We start from the raw sequence: 23,272 nt of genomic DNA, 5'->3' as shown, positions 1-23,272 counted from the left end.
TCTGTGTTTAAACTGCTCCTCGTTCTTGTTGTTGCCAAAGCAACCAAAGTAACCATATTTTCTATCCTATTTTAGTTTTTACCTTTAAACTAAAATATGATAGAATATATGGTTGTTCAATCAAAGGGCCTTAAACCATTGCAAGCTAACTTTGAGACACTTCTCAGGCTTAACATCCAGAAGTCACACGTACGTCGCTTCTGAATGTTAAATCGTTTAAGTCATGTTAATCAACTTCTGTAGTTGAGACTGATGCCTGAATATCATATAATCAGCGTTCTTCGACAGAACTATGAGAAAAACATGATTTTTGAATAATTGGCGATCCTCAAATGTAGCTGGGATTGATTGATATTTAGGAATAGATTCAGAAATTGACAGTTGACTCTTAATTTGTTCTACGTTACGTTATTATTTCTACAAGGACCATACCCTACATTACTGGTGAGCTTTATTTTTAAAAACCGTGTCCCAACAGCCGCACAGCTGAATCTGAAATCTCAATTAAGCTTTATTGTGTAAAAAAGTAAGACACAAACTTAACATCTTGAAGGGTTGGAACTGCTTCTACTCTTTAATGTGTAGGCTTGAAAATTGATTGATTATTCTTTAATGGCCACTGAAGTGGGTCAAGTTTGAGTGCTCATATAGTGCAGACATGATACGGTATACATGATACTCAGCTCTTTGTTTGGTGTTGCGAGTTTTGTTTTTGGTGTTGTGAATTGTTTGGTGTTGTGAGTTTTGTTTGTGGTGTTGTGAGTTTTGTTTGGTGTTGTGAGTTTTGTTTGGTGTTGTGAGTATTGTTTTTGGTGTTGTGAGTTTTGTTTGTGGTGTTGTGAGTTTGCATGAACGTGCATTGCAATGATTGAAGAGTTTGAAGGAGAATGTGTTGGAGTGTGGAGGGGGGGTGGGTGAGGGAGGATAACGAGGATGGATGTAAGGGAGAGGAAGGGAGACACAAAAATATCACTTCGTTACAACAGTTGCGCTAACTCACGGGGAACAAATATTTTCAGGTTGTCCCCAATACAACAGCATCTAAGAGACTTCTGGAAACTCATCTCAGCATACCTGTGGCAGTGTAAGTAGTAGTGGCCCTACAAGATGAAGTAGTAGTGGTGAGAGCAGTAGTATATAGAAGGCAATACATTACTGGCATATGTTATATACAAGTAATACTCACTGCACGTACGTGACTGTGGTGACAATACAATTAAATCTAGGAAACCAATCGATTGAGCAATGAGCAGATCTCGTTTCATTACCCTTTTAAAGGAGCCCCCCCCCCCCCCCCCCACACACACACACACAAACACGCGCGCGCCCAAATAGTTTTTGATAATAATAAAAATATGAGACTGAAATTTCTCTCAGGTGCGCCCGCTAACATTTAAAAAATTGTACGCATAATTCCAGACCAAATATATTAAAAATTTACCAAATATCCAATCTTAAGTTTCATTTGTCGTATACGATGTCCGTATGATGTCCATGTATTGCCCATATGTCCCTACTCGTGGGGCGTCCATTACTTAACTTCAAGGTCATGTGGGAGAAATGGTACGGCGCCCGTACCAAACGTAAGCATGCTAGCCCATAGACACTTCGACTGCATTCCCAGAGATTTAGATCGACCCATCTGGATCGACCTAACTCCCTGGGTGTTCACGCTAAATTGCTGTCAGCCGAGCGCGCACCATAGTTAACTAAAAAAGCACTCAGAGAGCGCAGACCTCCGCCAAGGCAGCAAAGTCTCCATACAATGCCGTTTTGCCCTTAAATTTTCATTCTATAATGATTTAGTTTTTTTTTTATTTTTTATTATTAATCGATTATTGATCCGGATCACCACCAAAAACTTATCTTCTGTTCCATGTCCCACTTCTAACAGTTCCTGAAAAATTCATCAAAATCAGTTCATAACTTAGTTTTTTTTCATTTTCTGATTATTGATTGATTATTGATCCGGAACACCACCAAAAACTAATGACTTCTAAGTTAACCCATTTCTGACCTACCCTGAATTTCCGTCGAAATTCATCCATAACGTTTTGAGTTATGTTGATGACAAACTGGTCGTTTTTCAAATTTTCCTCATAAATTGCCGGCCATATTGAAAAATGCACAATGTCTCGGAAATAGCAACCACGCTAATTTTGCTTCTCTCGGCCTGAAGAATGCATTTCAGCAAAAAAAAAAGTTTACAGGAAAGGACATTGCAGGGTTCGACTATTTGGCCTATGGGAGTGGCGACTCGACTAAAATGACGGCTGGACGGTTCGCTGAGGAAAAGCCTAATCAAAAATCTAATCAAAGTTGGAAATGTCTTGCATTGGTCAGTAGCCTTATTTTTCAAACATGAAGGGCTTACTGCTGACATCAGAGATGACTAACTGGTTAACCGTAGAAGAACTTTGACGAACACATTTCTTTTCCTTTTTTAACATATAGTCAACCAATCTGTGTTATTATGGCCTGCAATGACCACAGGCGTATTATTTTACTCACATACAATGCTTATGCAGATTTCATTCATTTAAGGTCTTTTTCAGTTGAAAAAAATGTAATTAACCATCTTTTTACCTGCCTTTTCCATACCGTTTCGACGGCAATTTTGCTATTTCTATGAAAATGACTTGCAGATTATGTAAAAGAAAATCCCAATGTACACCTTTGTATTTATGAACGTGCAAATAGACTTCAAAATGAAGAATATACACGCACTGTATAGTAAGTATACAGATGTAAATCGTTATGAATGTTTATGTAAATTTACGTAAAAATTGGCAACCATTATGGATTTCGAAAAGTGCTCAGTGTCCCATAAATGTCCCATAAATTAGTAAAGATGTTAGTAAGTTGCCCTTATTACAGAGGGAGACAGAGGAATGGTGACGGCGTCTGCCTTCTCACCATCTCAGAAAATTTAGCCAAACCAAACGCGTGCCATTATTGTACCACCAGCGTATAGGCGCTGGCGGTACACATGGTTTTAGTCCCGTCCGGATCGTTCCGCCGGCTCCTCCGCCATGTTATCGTTACCGCTTCTCCTCCTAGACTACAAGGGCCTGCGTACCCATCTCTTGGATTTAGGTCGCGAATAATCTCAACTCGTTCCACGTAAAAATTTGGTCTTCGTCGGTGCTTGGGTCTAGGTGTGGTGCTCGTCGCAATGCACCCTTGTCCAAAACTGGCAAAATTAAATGCTAAATATCTACCATACCGAAGGAATTATGGAAGAAATTTCTACAGACGGCTGACCGAAAGTCATATGTGGAGATTTCAAATATACCCTTGGATTGGACCTTTGACCTTTATTTCAAGGTGAAACGGGCCAAAATTTTCAAAAAAAAAAAAAAAAAAAAAATTATGCTGAGCGGGAGCAGCGGCCATTAGATACCGAAACTGATAACTGTCTCTATTTCGGGAACCGTTAATGCTAGAGACCTTTTTTTTGTGCATTTTGTAGATCATGTCAAGCCCAACACTGAAAGTGGTCTCCGTTTTTTCCATACGGTTTACGAGTTATGCTGTATCAAAAAGTACATTGTGGTGGTGAAAGCAAAACTTCTGAGCATCTCCCATTTCAAGAATTTCAACCATAATGACTTTTTCTTTATTTCAATTAATTTCTTTTGTAGGAAATTTATGGAACATTATTGTAACTCCAAAATTGTAACATTTAGTCCCTTATGTCTCCAAAACTGGCAGAGATACATGTAGGTCCATAGTTACTATCGATGTTGAATAGGAAGTCATATACTGGCAATCTAACTGTGACCTTATAATTAACCTTTGACCTACTTTTCGCCATGAACTGAACTTTGCAACATTTAAGTCCCTTATATAATCAAAACTGGCAAAGAAACACCTATAGTTACTATAGACCTTTTTCATCTTTTCCGGAAATGGAAATTGCCTTGTGGGAAAGTGAGTCCTTGCTATGTCGAAACACTTACAGCGGTGCTGAAAACCATGCCTGGGTTTACGTGCTTTGTGTCCCGCTGCTAAAATAACAGTAAGCGAGATCGACACATAAGTTTTAATAAGTTCCCAACAAACCCGTTAGAATGAAAAATATGGTAGAGAGAAAGGAAAATGTAGCAGGTTTGGATCAAAAGCAGAGCACCGCGTTTGCGCCGAACATTTTGAAGGCGGGGAAAACTCTTCAATATTAGGAATCATAAAAGTAAATCAACGGATCTAACGAAGTATCGGCAAATGGAACTCGGGGGGAAAACAATGCGCGAAAAGAAAACATTATGAAGATCTGAAGAAAAAATTGAACAGGGGCCTAAAAAGAAAAAAAAAAGACTTTAAGCATGAAGTTATGGAAAAAGAAACTAAAAGCTGTTAAGTTTTTTACGGGGTTTCTACTTACAAAGAATTCAAGAACTTTCACGACTTCTTGTATAACAACAAAAAGAGGGTTTGAAAAGTTTTATATTTAATATCCGTTTTTATGTGTTTCATTGTTAAGTGATAATTTTAAATGTAGTATCACAGGTTTTAGTCTCTCATAACCCTTAGTAGGGTGGGTTTTATTTTTATTTTTTTTTTTGGTCTTGGTCTGACGGTTTTGTTTCAGTTAGACAAAATTTTCACACTTGTCAGACAGAAAGTCTAACATTTTTACCTGTCGTAAATTTTGTACATATACCAGTGTAACACACGGTAAACAGTGTAATTATCGTCTGGAGAGGAGTCGAAAATTCCTGTCTCACCTATTTAACACACAAAATTAAAAGGTTTTAATTACAGAGGAAAGTCGTAGTTGTGGCCGCCCCTCTTACCGAACCATTGAACAAGTAACACCTGAAGCTTTATCAGGTACCAATAGATTTAATCAGTTAACCGACGAACAATCTGCGTGTCAGTTTTACCTGTATACACAGGTACGAGTCAAGCAATGCAGGGAATCTTTTCATTTTATTATTTCAAAAATCTCTTGAGACATCCTTCAAACAAGACATAAAAATCGTAATGAATTGATACTACCGGTACATGTACACATGTTAGTAAATGAAGTGATATCGCCACAGCTAGCATATATACATGTAATATTATGAAGGCGCACGTATCTGTTCATACACAAGAAAGCTGTGTACGAGTTTACTGGCTATTTTGATTTTATAAAATAATATATAACGTGTCTCTTTCGCATATCTTTATTGTTGGAAGCATTTAAAAGAACTCAGAAACTATAGTTCGTCATCACTAAAGAAAGTGCAGCAAAGGCTCGGACGCTTAGGTGAAGTCTAGTTGTACAGCGCATCGCATCTAACTGAGAAATAAAACATTTAATTGCTCGATTCTCCGTCCAAATAGCTGTTTTCAGTTGGCCCATTTCTGTGCTTCAGCCACCTTTTTAGTTTGACACAAAGCAGTGCACGCTTCAAACGGCCTATTTATATGCGCACCCTGTACATCATCTACACCTAACAGTGCCATGCTGGAAACAGCAGAGGACATCAATCACCCCTGTGGCGCGCGGTTCCTGTCACGCGCACTTCTTATTTCCGCAAAAGATGAAAAAGATCAATTGACCTTGAATAGGAAGTCATATACTGGCAATCTAAGTGTGACCTTGAAATTGACCTTTGATCTTTTTTCATGTTAAACTGAACTTTGCAAATTTCTTTCCCTTCGAACTCCAAAACTGGCAGAGATAGGTTATATATATTAGTTATATATTAAGTTGAATAGAAAGTCATGTGCTGGTAGTTTTACTGTGACCTTGAAATTGACATTTGGCCTTTTTTTCATGATAAACCGCACTTTGCAAATTTTCTTATCTTTAATTATATCTCCAAAACTGGCAAAAATATGCACATACCTGTAGTTACTATTAAACTTGAATAGGAAGTCATATACTGGCAATCTAACTGTGACCCTGAAATTGACCTTTGGCCTTATTTTCACCATGAACTGAACTTTGCAAATTTCCCTTCCCTTTTATCTCCAAAACTGGCAGAGATAGGTCCATAGTTACTATTGAAGTTGAATAGGAAGTCATATACTGGTAATCTTACTGTGACCTTGAAATTGGCCTTTGACCTGTTTTTCATGATAAATTTCAATTTGCAAATTTTTGATCTTTTGAGATATTAAAATATCTCAAAAACTGGCAAAGATACACCCATAGTTACTATTGAATATCAATAGTCATATACTGGCAATTTAACTGTGACCCTGAAATTAACCTTTGACCTAATTTTCACCATGAACTGATCTTTGCAAATTTTCTATCCCTTCTATCTCAAAAACCGGCAGAGATACACCCAAAGTTGCTGTTGAATGGGAAGTCATAGACTGGCTATCTAACTGTGACCTTGAAATTGACCTTTAACCTACTTTTTACGATGAACTGCTTTTTGCATGTTTTCTGGCCTTAAAATCTCCAAAATTGGCAAAGAAATGCCCATGGTTACTATTGAACTTGAATAGGAAGTCATATACTGTGACAATGAAATTGACCTTTGACCTACTTTTTCTTCATGAACTGAGTTTTGCATATTTTCTTGCCCCTCATATCTTCAAAACTAGCAGAGATATGCCCAGTGTTGCTCCTGGGTTTTTTCTTTTGTCAGCATATATGCAACATTGAAAACACATTTCAAGGAAAACAAATAGGCTTACTGTCTAGAGAATCACAGGAGTGATCAATATTAGGAAAATACAGGTCAATTCGAAAATCTGCTTGATTGTACCATTTTTATTTAATTTTTTTTCCATATTTTGAGAACTCTTGTTGATTGTATTTTATAGAGCTTGTCAAGCATAAGACTGGTGGTGGTGGTGTCCCTTTTTTGGGGGGTTTCCCATACGAATGCGCTTACTCCATCTGGTGGTACAATATCTGGAGGCGGTATCGTCTCTCTGATCCTCTAGTTAAATTTTGAAGAAACTAGGGCAGCCACACAAGTCACAGCAGTGGGGCAGAAAAACTAAGTTAGCACACTGTCACTACAAATATACCACATATTTAGTATTCATGAAGCAAATGTAAAACAAGTTCCCAAAACAATGCTAGTTTATCTTATGTAATGCTAATAAACCTGGAAAACATCACAACTTATTCCTTAGTCGAACAAAGAAAATGGCATGCAGCCAATAACACAACAAGGACATAAACATGCAACTAATAGTAAAATTTATAGCAAAATGACTGTCTGAGAAAAGGATCAGCTTTATTGTCATTTCCTTCTCTGGACTGTGACACGCGGCGACACACCTCAAAAACATTGACTGCATTACTTGGCAAAGTTGGCAGACGTTAAGTGACTTATACGTGACAAAACAGCTTTTTCTCTTTTTTAAAGTGAAATATACTTTTCATTAAATTAAAATAAAAAGAAGCACTTTTAGAGTACAAAATCCCTTTTTGTTTCTTTATTCAATTTATTTACCTTACTACGCTCGGAAGGTGACAAAGCGTTAAAGGTATTCTTTCTTAAATGATAGAATCAGTAGTAAACCTTTTCAGAAAATTTCTGGCACCAGACTTTGGTACTTTTGTAGGGTACTAAACGGGGAAGAAGTTACGTTTTGACACACACACACAAAAAAAAAAAAAAAAAAAAAACGCCGCTGTTGCATCATCAGCTTGAGTAAGCAATTTTCACCGGTGTTTATTTCCATATCATCTAAGCGCATAAGGAAAGAATGTGTTGACGCATGTCTTGATGAGTAGAGATAATCATGTGATTTTACTCTCCCATCTTTCTCTCACACGCACACACACAAACGCACACACACACACAAACACACACACGTCTTTTTTTAAGTAAGCTGACAATGACACATAGGCTCCAACAGCATGACCTCCTTTCACGTTTTCAGGCTTCATTTACCTCGAAAGCAGCTATATAAATCTGTATTGCATTTAATATAGGTTACTAGTGAGGACAGAGGTTTATAGACAGTGAAACGACATAAAGGTTCGCTTCCTGTACCACGCAGTTACTGAAAATAAGGTTGTCCAAACCGGGACATAGCATTAGACGGATAAGAGTAATTGGACAAGTGCACGTGTTACACGTATCAGTGGGGTGAATAAAGTCCGCAACTGTCCCAGCGTTTGCGGAGGGAGCGTTTGATTGGCGGAGAGGATCGGACCACTCGACATACGACCTCTCACCAGAATTTACGGTGCTGAGATGTGATGCAGTCCATGATCACTTACGCTAAAGATTGCATTCAATCGCAATCGTGCAAATTAATCCCTCCATCCAAACTATATATTTCCTTACTTGGCAGTGTTTTTTCAGTTAATGAGATGGTTTAAATGATTTGAAGTATTAAATATTCTGAGTTAGCATTAAGTTTTAAGCTATAATCCCACGTGCTTGTGTTGTGCTCGGCAAGCGTTCCGTGTCTATTGTTGCGTTCAGCAACAAAAGGGGCGGGGCTTCTCTCTGTCCGTGCTGGTATAAAATATTCACATGTAAATGCGTTAAGTCAGTCCACTCCAGTTGAGCAACCTGCAAGGCCAAATATACAAGGAAGATGACGAAATGCGGTGTTTTTCTTTGGACGCTACGTTTACTGTCCTTACTGATGTTTTGCAGGGATATAGTGGCAATCAGAGCAGCTACGAACATACAGTACGAGCATTTTGAAGGTAAGAAGAGAACATATTTTGAATTCCCGTAAATGTTCCATTTATGATGTAGGATTCTGCTGTCACTCCTCGCTTTGTTTTGATAGGAGTAGAGATCATGGCTCTACATAGGAATGTGGAGGGTAGATTGACAAGTCCTACGTACTTGTAACTACCTCCACTGCTTATGCTTTTTATTAGTATTTCTTAGCTTTGAGTTCAGGCATTAAAAAAATCAGGTCCAATGCAATCTGGCTACACTGGCAGGAGGGACACATGAATAGGGACAGTTAGGGTCGGATTTCCTTTAAACCGAGACTTAGCATGGTAAAAAAAGTGTCCAATGTCTGTAGACGCCGGGATCAGGACTGCCACGCAGTGTAGTACTCTATGTTGACACTGAATTCGACACAATTAACTGAAACTTGTATAACCTAATTTTCAGTTTAATCCCTGTAGCGCGACATATGGCTACCCTAGAAACGGGGATAACTGTACTAGTACAGAGGTAAATTATGCAGCGGATATATTCCAAATTTTTGCCCGCAGTTAGGAGAACTATTTTGACCTGTAAGGAGGCATCCACCCCTAGTGCCTAAATATGCACACACCTTATCGATTGTGTACTCGGATCGCTCATGCACCCTCCAAATTGTAACGTGGTCCCTGTAGCAACTTTCCTATTGTGAAAGGGCGAGGGTATCTTAGTTCAATCAAGTCTGAATACCGTGTATTGATGTGAGGAATGGTTTGAAGCTACATATATCAAAAGGCCGCGTGTTCTTTTGAACAGCTGGTAGCTGTTTTCATAGCATGCGCCCAATGCCTTCGGTTGGTGTTCATTAAGGCATTGTGACACCTTGCGTATAGCACACACATATGAGAAAAAGTGCTCATACGTAGACAAGCGCAAGGGGTTTGTTAGACTTGTAAACACGTCTTATACGTCTCGAGAATACAAACAAACGTTGGTGTACATTCGCATACCAGGAGGAAAGTGACATGTTTTGAGCATCTTCAAAAACAATCTCATATGCTGACTACTTCATTGTAATACGGTGGACACAGGCTGATAAATGATAAATTTATACGCTGAATGTTGTCCGTATCATGCCCCATACGATACGTGACAGAGCCTTAATTTTAACATTCAGGGGTAATGTCTTTCTTTTATTTCAGGAGGTCAGCATATCTATCTAACATTAAATATACTGTTTTCCGCGTTTTAGTTATAATCAGCCTCGGTTTAGTAGTGTTGAAGGACTAGTAATGTATTTTACTTGGCTTTAATATTTTTTCTTACAGAAATCACTTTTGATGTAGTTGTAATTTATGCGCTTTGCCTAGTGTAAACTATATAGAGAGAAGACTTTTAATATTCAGTAAGTTGGATTTCCCGGGCTGTCTTTGGAGTCTCTATAGGGTCCTGCCAGAGAATTAGATGTAGGGGTCAGTTGGTCTGCAAGTGACCAGCTATGCTGAACAATGGTAAACGAAACGGCGATTGTATAATTGTATCAGAATTGACAGTAGGCCTAGCCTCTTTTGTGCATCGTTATTTTCGGCTTTTTGCTGTACAGCTTTGCCGCCTTGTTTTAGCGCAGGTCTATTTAGGTGTGTCACTCAACAGTAATTGGGTTGTTTTCAGATTCTTTCTTGGATGTTTGGATGAAATTTACCCACGCAGCATTGGTGCATGTTTTTGTTTTTTGGTCATGCTCTATGTGTGTCCTTACCCCGTGCTTTCTTGGGGCACCGTATTTTCTTGTGGTTTTATTCTGAAATGGGTGATCACAAAATACGATCACCTGATATCGCGCCATTTGTGACGTGAACCCAAGTAGCAAAAATGACATATCTTTATTTACTATTAACTGGTTATAACCGTTGCCTGAGTTATGGGTCACACTGCCGTCTGGCACAATTGAAATGTTACACATTACGTACGCATTTGCCGGCTGACATAATATTCGATAACGAACCATGCGGTATTTATCCTGTCTCTAAATACACTGACAGTGGTGATATTTTGGTAAGGAGTTTCACCAGCTCTCTTGCTGAATTGCTTTTCTGCTGCGATAGTTTAGAAAAAGAAATGGCTTAGATTACAGTCATTCCTCTCTAATATTTTGTAGTGTCTCTCAAGTTACCTTCTTGAGTGAAATACTGACAATGAATAAAAGGGGGATGATGACCCAGTATCAGTTATTAAGCGAAGAAAATGTCTTTGCTATTAGGTTTCATCTGTTTGGAGCACCTTGACTCTGTTCAATAGCTTGTCTTCCAGATTTTCAGACTATAACAATTTGATACCAGTGTTTGTCTGTAGGGCATGTAGTCCATTTATAAATTTTAATTAATGCCTCATTTGTGCAAGCAGCACTTGCAGTGCAAGACTGTGCATTGTATTTATACTTTGTCTCCTTGTTATTGTTATCCTAACCTTAATGTTAAATACGAATATGCCACCTGAATTTATTTACCTTAAACATCGATGTTTTTTTACGTATTAAACTGAGGTCTTTAAGCAGCCAAGTTCGTCTTCAACAAGATACCATGATGATATGTGTCTGAAAAGATATTATGTTTCCGACAAAACGTTACAAGTCGGATGTATCAATTTGATCAATATCTTTGCATAACCGTTTGCGTCTCTTCTTCAGATTACCTACTCAGTCTAGGTGACACTGACAGCAACTCTGCAACTACACCCACTCCCTCAGTGGAAGAAGTTGGGCTATTAGGGCCAAGCACGGCAGATATTTTAGACTACATGAAAGGTATACGTTTCTTGAGTATGGATAATGGTAGAACACGGGGTTTTATTTGTCCAGGTATTGAGAAATCGAGTTAGGATGTCTGTTGTTCTATTTAACCACGGTACAGGGTAGGACGGGGAGGGAAGAGAGAAGCAAGTGTGAGTTACTGGAGAGTGGATCTGTTATCTCCCACTTTCTCTTTGATATCCTGTTTTCTCTATCAGCGTCGATAACAATTAAGACGATCCGCTGTTGTCTCATAGTGTTTTATGTACAGACACACGTGTGTGTACACATAGCTGTCACCTGCGCCTGTCGTCCCCGTCGCTGTGGGCTTTCAATGTTATAACGAAAGTGGAAAACCATTTGACCTTATGTTTTCAAACTTACAGAACTGATGAATATTCATAAAATGCAGGTCAAGTTCGAACATCAGCTTGATCCGGCCATTTTTATGTACAGACAGTCACACAGGTGTGTCTGTATATATAAATTGTAGCCGTCACCTGCGTTTGTCGTCGCCGTTGTCGTGCGCTTTCACCAATAATAATAATAAGTAATAAGTTTATTGAGCACTAAATGATGTGAGTACATTTGCAGGCTCTCTAGACTACAATATTTACACAATATATATATGGATATACAATTATATATGTTTACATATGTAGTATGTTAAATTATACATGTGTTAATGCAAATTATGCTATAATATTAATTAATTAAGCTATTCACAGCATTGTTGACAATAAGTGGCTGTGATATACTAGATCTCAGGTGAACTATGTATTTTAACAGCAGTCTTTACAAATTCTGCTATTACTTTGAGACTTTTATGACAGGGTGGATTAAGGAGAATTGACAATATCTGATCACTGTCATCTAGACCCACTACACTGATTTTCAGTAGTTCATCATGCATTCGTTGCCTCTCAACAGTGTATCTTGTGCATTCTGTGAGGAAATGTGTTTCATCCTCTAAACAGTTGCAAGCTTTAGATTTTCTCTCATCAAGTGGAGTTTTAGGGTTTGTGTATCGGCCCCTTTCTATTGCTAGGTCGTGGTCACTTAGTCTAATTTTTGCTAGTGTTTTGATATCTAAGGGGGAGACACTCATTTTGATGTAATTTTCACATTCATAAGATTTTTTAATTGTTTTGTATGTCCTTAATTTGTTTGAGGTCGAACTATTTAATTCCTGCCAAAAGAGTTTTTCGATTTTTATGTTCAATTTTTCTACTAGGTTTTCTATTTGATGTAATTTCTTTGGTGGGTTGTTATCTTCGGAGAAACCCCAACAATTGTGAAAAGATTGGATGGATTCTGTCCATGTGTTTCCCTTTGTATCTTGCTCAAGATTGTACACTTGCTTTACAATTCTACACTTGCTTTACAATTCTATCATTTGGCAGTTGTTCCAGTCTAAGACTATATCTTTGGACAAGTTTGGCTATAGTTGGAAAAATAGGGTACCTGCCGAGCTCAGCTCTAGACATGGTATTGCTAGCATGCTTTCTTAGACCTAGAATCCATTTGCAAAACTTTAAGTGTACCTGTTCGAATGGCATTTTATTAATCTTCTTCAGAGACATGTTATTCTGTTTAAATACCTCCTGTGACCAGACCTCACAACCATAAAGCAAAATTGGTTTGATAAGTTTGTTAAATAAGTTCATGCACAAAAGTGGTTTGGAAATGTTTTGAGAGGCAAGTGCTGCTTTAAGGGAAAACAGGGCTTTTAGGGCCTTTTTCTTCAAATTTTCGATTGCTTCCTTTAACGAGCCAGTGTTGGAGAAAACTATTCCCAAATAGGGGTATTGTTTTACTTCTACTATGGGTTCATCATTAATGTGAAATTTTGTTTGATGGTCAAGTTTACCCTTCTTGCTAAACACCATTATTTTTGTTTTCTTTGTATTTATGTGTAACTTCCACTTTTGACAGTACTGTTCTAGTTTGTTCAGAAGATTTTGCAGTCCATCCTTTGTTCTCGACAGTAGGACTAGGTCATCGGCATAAAGTATGTGGTTGATGCCATCTACCTTGTCTTTGGTTTTACATGTATGGAAGGATTCTTTTATGTCGTCTATAAATATATTGAAGAGTGTTGGACTTAGATTATCACCTTGGCGGATTCCAATTTTAGCAAAAAAGGGTTTGGTATAACTGTTGCCTGTGGAGATTCCTAATTTAGTATTTTTGTACATTTGTTTAATCACATTGTAAAATTTTCCTCCTATTCCAAGTTTCTGTAATTTGAGAAGCAGACCTTTGTGCCACACTGAATCAAATGCCTTTTTAAAATCATTAAAACATGCATAGACCTTCCTATTTTGGCTAGTATATCTGTTAATAATTGATTTAAGAGTGAAAATGTGATCAGTTGTTCTGTAACTTGGTCTGAACCCACCCTGTTCTTCGCTAAGTTTGCCTTCCTTTTCAATCAGGTCAGTTAGCCTATTTGCCAGAATGGAATTGAATAACTTTCCCAAACAGCTTGTAATACAAAGGCCCCTGTAATTTGAGGGATCCAAACACTCACCAGACTTAAAGAGTGGTAAAACTATGCCTAAATTCCAAGCATCAGGGATCTCACCAGAGTTTAAGACCAGGTTAAAGATTTTAGTCATCGCACCAGATACCCTGTAAGTACGGTTGCCCAGTCTTAAGCATTTCATTTCTTATGCTATCTGCCCCAGGTGCTTTGCCATTTTTTAGCTTTCTGAGTGCTTTTTGGACCTCCAGAATGGTTATAGGGTCATCTAGTTTGGGATTTCCAGGGCAATCTTCATATTTTTTCAATTCATCATCAATGTCATTGTCACCTAGAGGCGGGATACCACACAGTTGTTGAAAGTAATTGTGCCATACATCAGGGGCAATAAGGTTGTTCTGATCCTCTTCTTTCTTAAGTTTTTTGATAATTTGCCAAAATTCTTTGGGATTCTTTTCTTCAATGTTCAAAAGCTTTTCAAGGAGGTTGTCTTTATGTTCTTGTTTTTTCTTTTTCAAAAGTTGCTTGTACTTTTTGCAAGCTTCATGATAAGTGTGAGAGATAAAGTGATTATTCGGGTTTTTTTGGAGTAGTCTCCCGAGGTGTTTGATATTTCTTTTTACTTCAATGCATTGATTGTCAAACCAGGGCTGCTTTTTATTCCTTTTTCTCTCATTACCATTTTTCTTTGACATTCTTTTTGTACGCAGTGATGCACTAGCTGTGTCATCTAGGATTTTAGTTAAAGACTGACATGCCTTATTTACTCCCTCTTTAGTAGTTGGGACGGTGGTAGTTTGAAATTCACATATGGCTTCTATGTTTTTTTCACTTTCCAGTTCACGGAGGAATTTATCTGCAGAGTCGATGCCCCAGATGTACTGATCTTTGTATTTTTGGAGGGGAATAACTTTTGGTGACTCCTTGAAACCCTTACTTGCAATTGTAAGATCTAGAAGACAGTGATCTGAGATATAGTCAATTGGGTGAACAGTGAAATACTTTACACTATCAACTAACTTATCACTCAAAACTGCATAATCCACTGCACTACAGCCATTTTGATTGTAACATGTGTAGTACCCTAATGAATTTCCTAACACTCTTCCATTCAGTATTCTCAAATTGCTGCTAATGCATAATTCTACAAGGGTTCTTCCCTGGGAGTTTATGATACTGTCTAAGTTGTTCCGAGCAGGAGTGAGCATATCTGTGGGGTGGCTACCAGGCACTGGGATACCGTGTGTGTTATCATTTTTGATATAATCTGGGAGTGTACCAGTTCGAGCATTAAAATCACCCATGAGGCATATCATGCCATTTGACTGATGCTGAACTATTTCTTCCTCAAGGATGTCAAAGGTTGCTTCATCAAATCTCCCATTCTTTGGCTTAACATAAACTGCGCACACAAATAAGTCTCTTTGGAGACCAAAACACTGTCCTGGTAGCCTTATCCATAAGGTATTCTCACTTTTGCTAGAGATAACATGAAGAGCACCACTAAATTGTTTTCTGTAATATATAACTATACCGCCAGATGGGCGACCTTTTGTTTTCTTTTTTGTTTTTATTTTGCAGAAGTGGCCATGTGAGCCACTAGGTAGGACCATTTTTGATCTCAGGGTACTAAAAGTTTCTACACATATGAAAATATCAAAATTTTCTACCATCTCAACAAAGTTTTCATCAGTAAGTTTCTTTGCTAATCCTCTAATATTTCTCATACCGATGCGTAACATGTTTCTATGTAATTATTGATATCTCTTTAAAAACATACAAAAAGACCTATCCACACTACTTCAATAAGACGTTAAGTGGAAAAAACGTTTTAGCTTTTTGTCTTCAAACTTAAGGAACTGATGAATATTCATAAAATACGGGTCGAGTTCGAGTTTTCAGCATAAATGCAACACTGATAATACATTTTATGGAAAACCGATAGGCCTATTGTCTTTCAAGAAACTCACAGGAATGCTCTATCGTACAGGTCAACTTTGAAAATCAGTTTGATTGAACTATTTTTACAAAAAATATGCTGCTTTTGCACTATTTTTCAGCATATGTTATGAACCAATGCACAGCTATATAACATGACAACATTGTCATATTTTGCTCTAAAACTCCTACGACTGATTTGTAGGACTAATACCGGTATACATGTGGAACCCTGCACCAATTCCACATTGTGTAATCATAGTTAGTCAACATGTTTTTATCTAATTTGCATCTGTCCTGCATTAATAATTATCATTCTCTGTAGAGACCTACACAGTAGTAGGTACATGTATGCCCGAGTCAGTTGGGTATGACATGTTAATATTGCACAACAATTAGTATGTAATTAAGTACACTGTAGCAGACACTGGCACGCATAGATTCCCTGTAGATAATCTGTATAAAATCAGAATTCTTGTACATAATAGACACACTTTAGATTTGGAACTGAGGTTGGTCTGTTATGCTTCTCTGTGCATGTAAAGTGTAAGACTGAGTCGGATCTGAAGTCATGTCGGAGCCCATAGCTTAGTTAATTTGTTAATGGAAATTGTTACACAGAAATTGAGCACAATTATTAATTAAAGTGAAAGTAATTTTTTGGTAGCTCTAAACATCCAGATCAAGTGTGAAAGCCTGATAAGCCTTATAGGTTCAGTTTTGACGAAGTTATCCCACCCCCCTTTTTATGTACAGGCACAGATGTGTCTGTACATATTGCTGTCACCTGCGTCTGTCGTCACCGTCATCACTGTGCACTTTCAGCGTAAACACGATAAGTGGAAGACAGTTTTACTTTTCGGATTTATATTCACAGAGTTGATGAATATTCATAAAACGCAGGTCAAGTTCGAAAATCAGCATGATCGGGCAATTATGGTAGAAGTTATGCTGTTCTTTTCACTTTTCAGCATATATACAACACTGTAAACACATTTCAATGAAAACCGATAGGCCTGTTGTCATTCTTACTAAAATCTTACTAAAATCTTGTAAGCAATCTTACTAAAATGCAGGTCAAGTTTGAAAATCGGCTTGATCGGGTCTCTATTTTAGTAGTTATGCTGTTTTTTCACTTTTCAGCATATATGCAACACTGTAAACACAATATAAGAAAAGCAGATAGGCCAATTGTCATTACACTCACAGGAGTGGTCAATCTTACTAAAATGCAGGTTGAGTTTGAAAATCAGCATAATTGGGCCATTATTTGTTTTTTCACATTTCCTCAGATTCAATTCTTAGGCATGTTAACAGTCTCATTATTTAACTAATAAGATATGTAAAAGTGTTTGTTTGACATTTCCTGCATCTTTACAACATTGTTAGTTGATTATGTAAAAATGATGGTAAACTTGTTATCTTGTATTGGGTAATAAAGTTTCAAAAATGGAAATAAACTCATATCATTGCAGTTTGTCAGATTCAATCATTCACTATGTTTAGAATCTCAGAATGGAGGAGATTGGACATTTAACACTGTTCTATTGATATTTTTCCCATGTCATCAATTTTCTTAGTTGATCATATAAAAATGGCAGTAAACTGTTAATTTTGTTTTATGTTAAAAAATTGTTAAAAATGTGAAAAAAAACATTTCAGAACAGTGCTGCCTTGTTTACATTTTGGCATTTTCAAGGTGTGACTTTGAAGTTCCATGGGCCTGAAAACCCTTGCTAGTCACATTTTCTGAATATCCATGATACTAATATTTTATTATTAAAAATTGATGGTAATTATGCTGTTAAACATTATGTAATGTTGCATCAAAATTTGAAGAAACCCCTATTTTGGGCACTGCCCCCATGATGACCATTTAAGGAAAACCATGTGGCTTACTGTTCTCAAACTTACAGGAAAGAAACATGGGACTAAAATACAGCTTAAGTAGGCAATGCAGTCTGTTTGGTAAATTTTTCTGGCAGTTAAACAGTTTTGTGTGAAAGTTTAATTTTTCACATATTGGCATTTTCAAGGTGTGACTTAGAACCTCCATGGGCTTAAAGACCCATGCTAGTCACATTTTCTGAAAATCCATGATGCGTATATTTTATTATTAAAAATTGATGGTCATAATGGTGTTAAGCATTATGTTATATTGCATCAAAATAGAAGAAACACAATTTTGGGTGCTGCTGCCATGATGGCCATTATGGGAAAACCATGTTACTTATGCAGACCTGTAGCCAGGGGGGGTTCAGGGGGGTTCGAAAGAACCGCCCCTTTTGCTGGGAAAACGTCCACCCTGGGTAAAATTTGATCTAGGTACATGAAGTTTTTATGGAAAAAGGTCCACTTTTTCAGAAAAAGAACCCCCCTTTTGAAATTGCTGGCTACGGGCCTGTTATGATTGTCAAACATTCAAAAAAGAAACACAGGACTAAAATGCAGCCTGAGTTGGAAAAGCAGTCTAATTAGCTGGTAATCAAATTTTCTACATGTCCATGCTATTTATAGTCAATAATCAAAAATTGGTGATAATTATTCTGTAATTTATTATTTAATTTTACATCAAAATTGACAAAAATCTTTTTGCACTGCTACTACAAACATTATGAAAAGAAAACTGTGTTACTTATTATTATTAACTTATAAGTATGATTTTTAGGATTGGCATTCAGTTCAAATTATAAAGCCACCTCAATTGGGTTATCATTTACTATTGAATTTATGCAATTTTGTGTGAAATTTTCATTTTTCTCATTCTGGCATTTTCATAGTGTGAACTTGAACTCCCATGGGCCTGAAGCCTTATGCTTGTTACAAATTTTACTTACATTGGTATTACCTGCATAATTAAAATTTGATGTTGAATTTGCAGTTAAGCATAATGTATTTTTGCATCAGAATTGACGGTAGCCCATTTTGTGCATTGTTATTTTCTGCTTTTTGTCTGTACATTTGACAGCTTTGCTGCCTTGTTATTTTATTATTAGTTACTGTGGTTTTTCCTCAGATTCAGTGCTCATGCATGTTAACAGTCTATGTATTGAACTAATTAGATACATAAGAGTGTTCTTTAGAAATTTTCTGCATCTTAAAGTATTGTTAGTTGATTATATAAAAATGATGGTAAACCTGTTATTGTGTATTGTGTAATTAAGTGTCAAAAATGGAAATAATGTCATATTTTGGCAGTTTGTCATATTCAATCATTAACTATTTTCAGAATCTCAGATATTATTTGAAAGTTGTTCTTTTGATGATCTTACATTTCAGCAATTTGCTTAGTTGTTAATATAAAAAGGAGAGTAAATTGGTTATTTTGTATTTGTAAAAATGGAAAAAAACTCATTTCATTACTGTTAACTCATGCTTACATTTTGGCATTTTCAAGGTGTGACTTTGAACTTCCAAAGATCTGAAGACCTTTGCTAGTCACATTTTCTAAATATCTTTGTTACCTGCAGTTCATAATTAAAGTTTGGTGTTGATTCTGGTGTTTAAAAACATCTAATATATATTGTATCGAAATTGAGGAAAAACCTATTTTGGGCACTGCTACATGTACCACAGCTACCATATAGGGAAACCAAGTCACTTTCTCTTCTCAAACTCAATGAAAAGAAACATAAGTAAATACAGCTTCAGTTGAAAAACCAGTCTGATTTCTTTTAGTTTAACTTTTTTTTTTTTGTGAAATTTTCATTTTGTTCATTCTGGCATTTTCAAAGTTTGAACTTGAACTTTCGTGGACCCAAAGTCTTACACCCCATTTCCATAGATTTAAGATCATTCTATCCCTGTGGGAAGTCTCACTAGATTACTGTCAGCTTAGCCAGCTTTAGCGTCTGTCCCACCTACTGAAAGCTGTAAGGGGGTAATTAACTATGGTGTGCGCTCGACTGACTGCAATTTAGCGTGAACCCCCAGGGAGTTAGGTCAATCTAAATCTTAATCTCTGGATCGATCTAAATCTCTGGGAATACACCCTTATGCTAGTTAAGCCTAAATTACGTTTGAAATGTGATGCCTGTACGGTGCCTATACTGCCCATAATACCCTTTTTGTATGGCATCTGAGCAGAGGTAGTCGGTGGCTGAGTGAAATTGCACAGAATCCTATGGATTTAAGGCCATGTTATGACTCACAACTGTTTTACCTGTTGTGCATAATTAAAGTTTGGTGTTGACATTGCTGTTAAACATAATGTGTTTATTATAATATAACATACTTGCATCAGTATTGACAGTATCCTATTTTGTGTATCAATATTTTCTGCTTTTTGTCTGCTTTGATGCCTTGTTTTACTTGATCTTTTAAAAATAAAAGTAAATTGGTTATTGTGTAATAAGTGTTGAAAATGAAAGTAACACATTTCAGTAATGTGTTCTTATTGGCATTTTTAATGGGTGACTTTGAATTTTCATGGGCCGGAAGACCTTGCTAGTCACATTTTAGATATCTATGCTACCTACAGTTCATAAAGTAAAATTGATGGTGATTATAAGCTGTTTTGTAAAACACTGCATCAAAACTGATAAAAATATTTTATGTACTGCCACTTAAGTGCTCTAAAAGGAAAACTGAGTGACTTATTTTTTTTTCTGGTTGTCTGTACATTTGACAGTTTTGCTGCCTTGTTTTTCATTATTGTTTTCTTTGCATTTGACGGCTTTTATTTGCTGCCTTGTTTTATTGTTTTTATTCAGAGGTACCTCGCTCCCACTGGTCCTGCTGTATGCTTGGTCGCCTGGCTGGGGAGAAGGGCTTCCACTGCCAGGCACACTACTACGCTGCCAGGATGGCGATGAGAAACAGTAACCGTGCCCACAACAGACAGCTTGGTTTTCACGGACGTGATCGCATCCCCGGCTTCGGGAAGGCACTGATGTTGACATTACAGAGATGTGTGTCTCATCGACACTCTGCTGAATTTCATAGCTGCTGTTATTCAGCCGCCCAGGAGAGACATGCAGTGCGTCGTTGGCGGCATTGGAAGGCCAGCACTAGAAGCAGCAGATAGATTCTGTTTTAGAACTTGAATAGAGGGCACTGAACAGCTTCTCACTGACATCTGTTCAGTGGGCAGTGTGCTAGATGTCATCTCCGTCATCTTAAAATTAACTCTTTTTTTTAACCAAGATGGGTGGTTTATGTTGTTTATTACTGATCGAAGACATTGCACATAAGGTTTGATTTGATTTGCCATTGCCAGGAATTAATGACAATAGTTTGACTGTGTACATTACAGAGAACTACCCCTTTTAGGAGTACATTTGCACATTGTCATATGCTGTCATTTGAACAAAACAGGTACAATGTACCTACAGGTTCCCTGTTGCCCTAAGCTATTTAATATTGTTATGAAACACAATGCATATATTTTTTTTTATAATTCACTTTGTCAACTGTTTTTTACTTTAGTTTAACAAAAAGATAAGCTGGCAAAAAGACTAATCATAGGGACTACAAAATGAGTTTCATAAATTATGTCAATATTTAACAGGTTAAGTGAATTTGTCACATTGAAAGAAAAATAGAGAAAAATGTTTACAATAATTTACGCTTATGATTACATGTTTGTTAGGTAGATTAAAATTAAAGTGTATTTGCCTAAAGCATCTTGACAAAAGTTGCCTTTAATGTGATGAACAATAAACCACTGGTTACATTTTAAGGTGAATTTTTTCCACTACCTTTAAATTGCTCCTCTTTCATGAGTATAATTGTCATAACTACTATAGGGTACATGTAGTATGGCCATTCCAAGTAAACTGACATTGTGTTCAAGTAAAGAGCTAGAATGAAATATGACTGCAAGCTGTTTCAGACATATATAAATAACATGTATAAATTAATAATATCAGTGTGATAGTGTATTTTTCTGTAGTTTTTTTTCTAATCTATTAACATTTGAAATAATAATGATACTGTTTAAAATTAGCTATGTTTGCTTTTATTATTTGCTCAATTATGATTTTGCAACCCCAAACAATTAATGTTAAATGACAATGTTATAAAGCTGCCTAGTGTCAGGCAGGACAATCACACAGCAGCATTGTGTCCTGTTATACAGGTTTTCCACAGTTACCCAACTTCCAAAATTTTGTTCAAGAATCAGTCGGGTTTGGAGGAAGCAATCCATGAAGAGTTATGCAGACAAGATTGTACTTCTTCTGGCTGACAAGTAAATTCAAGATTTCGTCACGTAATTTTAGTGAAAATGAGTGATTTGTTGCAGAAACCCAATGCATGTTCAGAGGATTGAGCAACCATCTTTGAGCCCTGATATTAACCCTACTAAGCATTTGTGGCATTAATTGAAGTGTGCGATGCAAAGGAAAACCAAACTCCTAATAATCTGGACCAACTCTCCCAAGCTCTTTAGGAAAAATGGGACAATATTCCACAAAACAGAATTGTTATCCTTGTTGAAAGCAGGAAGCGCTGCCTACAGGAGGTAATTACAGTACGCGGTTGACACACTCGCTATATGACACGTGACCCTTAACTAGCACACCCTAATACTAAATGTATGTAAATTTGGTGACATTTGGTGTTGTTTTTTCAATTTAATAGGCATTTCTTTACCTCTAAAAATCGGAGTGAAACGTCGGATTTGAGGGGGTACATGTAATAAATGTGAATAAATGGTATTAAATATTTATTTCTTCACCACTAGTTTGTCTTTTCTGTTTAACACATGATGTTAATTATGGTATCTGGAACGAAAATCATTATTTATAACAATTTTCACGTGTGATGTGATCATTTATAAATAAAAGCACATGATACTGGAGGTGGGACAACCTTTTTGACCAATGTTGCATACATGAGCATTTGGTCGGAAACAAACAGCTATATTATATAAACTATGAACACATTCTGCGTGAATTTTAGAATGTTCTCCACTATTTTGTGTATGCTGAGTTAACTTCATCACTAGCACATGTGTATGCTGGTTAAAAAATACCTGAAAATTGTATGTTAGCATACATGCATGCTGAATGGAATTACCTCATGATCAGCATACATGTATGCTGAACAGAATCCCCCCCCAGCATACATGTATGCTGAACAGAATCACCTAAGCATACATGTATGCAGGACAGAATCACCTCAGCATACATGTATGCTGGACATAGTTATGTTAGCATACATGTGTGCTGAACAAAATCAATTTTTAAATGTTATTTATTTATTTATTTATTTAATTGCAAAACTTCAATAATGTACAGGCTGAAAAAGATTAAATATACACTTATTCTCTCTCACACATTAAAATACAGTGAAATAGATGAAACCAAAGGTACAGAATTACACGAAAGATCAAAGGGTACACTGAAACAACAGAGAAACACATGTACGGTACTTTCTTGCATAAATGAATATTAAACTAGAGGATCAGAGAGGCGATACCGCCTCCGGATATTGTACCACCAGCTGGAGTAAGCGCATTCGTATGGAAAACCAAAA

The 23,272-nt window shown here is 36.9% G+C and overlaps 1 protein-coding gene across 1 annotated transcript; it reads left to right on the top strand.

Annotated features, from left to right (window-relative positions):
- Positions 1-8,434: 8,434 nt before the first annotated feature.
- On the top strand, positions 8,435-21,739 carry LOC147763581 (uncharacterized). Its single transcript, XM_087004691.1, has 3 exons — positions 8,435-8,626; positions 11,269-11,385; positions 20,506-21,739. Exons 1-3 carry the CDS (start codon positions 8,512-8,514, stop codon positions 20,817-20,819), a joined length of 546 nt encoding a protein of 181 aa, XP_086860817.1. The 5' UTR covers positions 8,435-8,511; the 3' UTR covers positions 20,820-21,739.
- The last annotated feature ends 1,533 nt before the right edge of the window (positions 21,740-23,272 follow it).

The sequence above is a fragment of the Lingula anatina genome, chromosome 2 (genome assembly GCF_051362555.1).
Source record: "Lingula anatina isolate TDL-2025a chromosome 2, LinAna3.0, whole genome shotgun sequence".
Lineage (NCBI taxonomy): Eukaryota > Metazoa > Brachiopoda > Lingulata > Lingulida > Lingulidae > Lingula > Lingula anatina.
The sequence above is the reverse complement of the archived record's forward strand: the minus strand, read 5'-3'. Positions and strand labels throughout refer to the sequence as shown.

Excerpts from the sequence above, each read along its gene's own strand:
- LOC147763581 (XM_087004691.1), top strand. The coding sequence starts at position 8,512 with ATGACGAAATGCGGTGTTTTTCTTTGGACGCTACGTTTACTGTCCTTA. Across the intron at positions 8,627-11,268 it reads ACAGTACGAGCATTTTGAAG|ATTACCTACTCAGTCTAGGT; the intron begins GTAAGAAGAGAA and ends TCTCTTCTTCAG. Across the intron at positions 11,386-20,505 it reads TATTTTAGACTACATGAAAG|AGGTACCTCGCTCCCACTGG; the intron begins GTATACGTTTCT and ends GTTTTTATTCAG.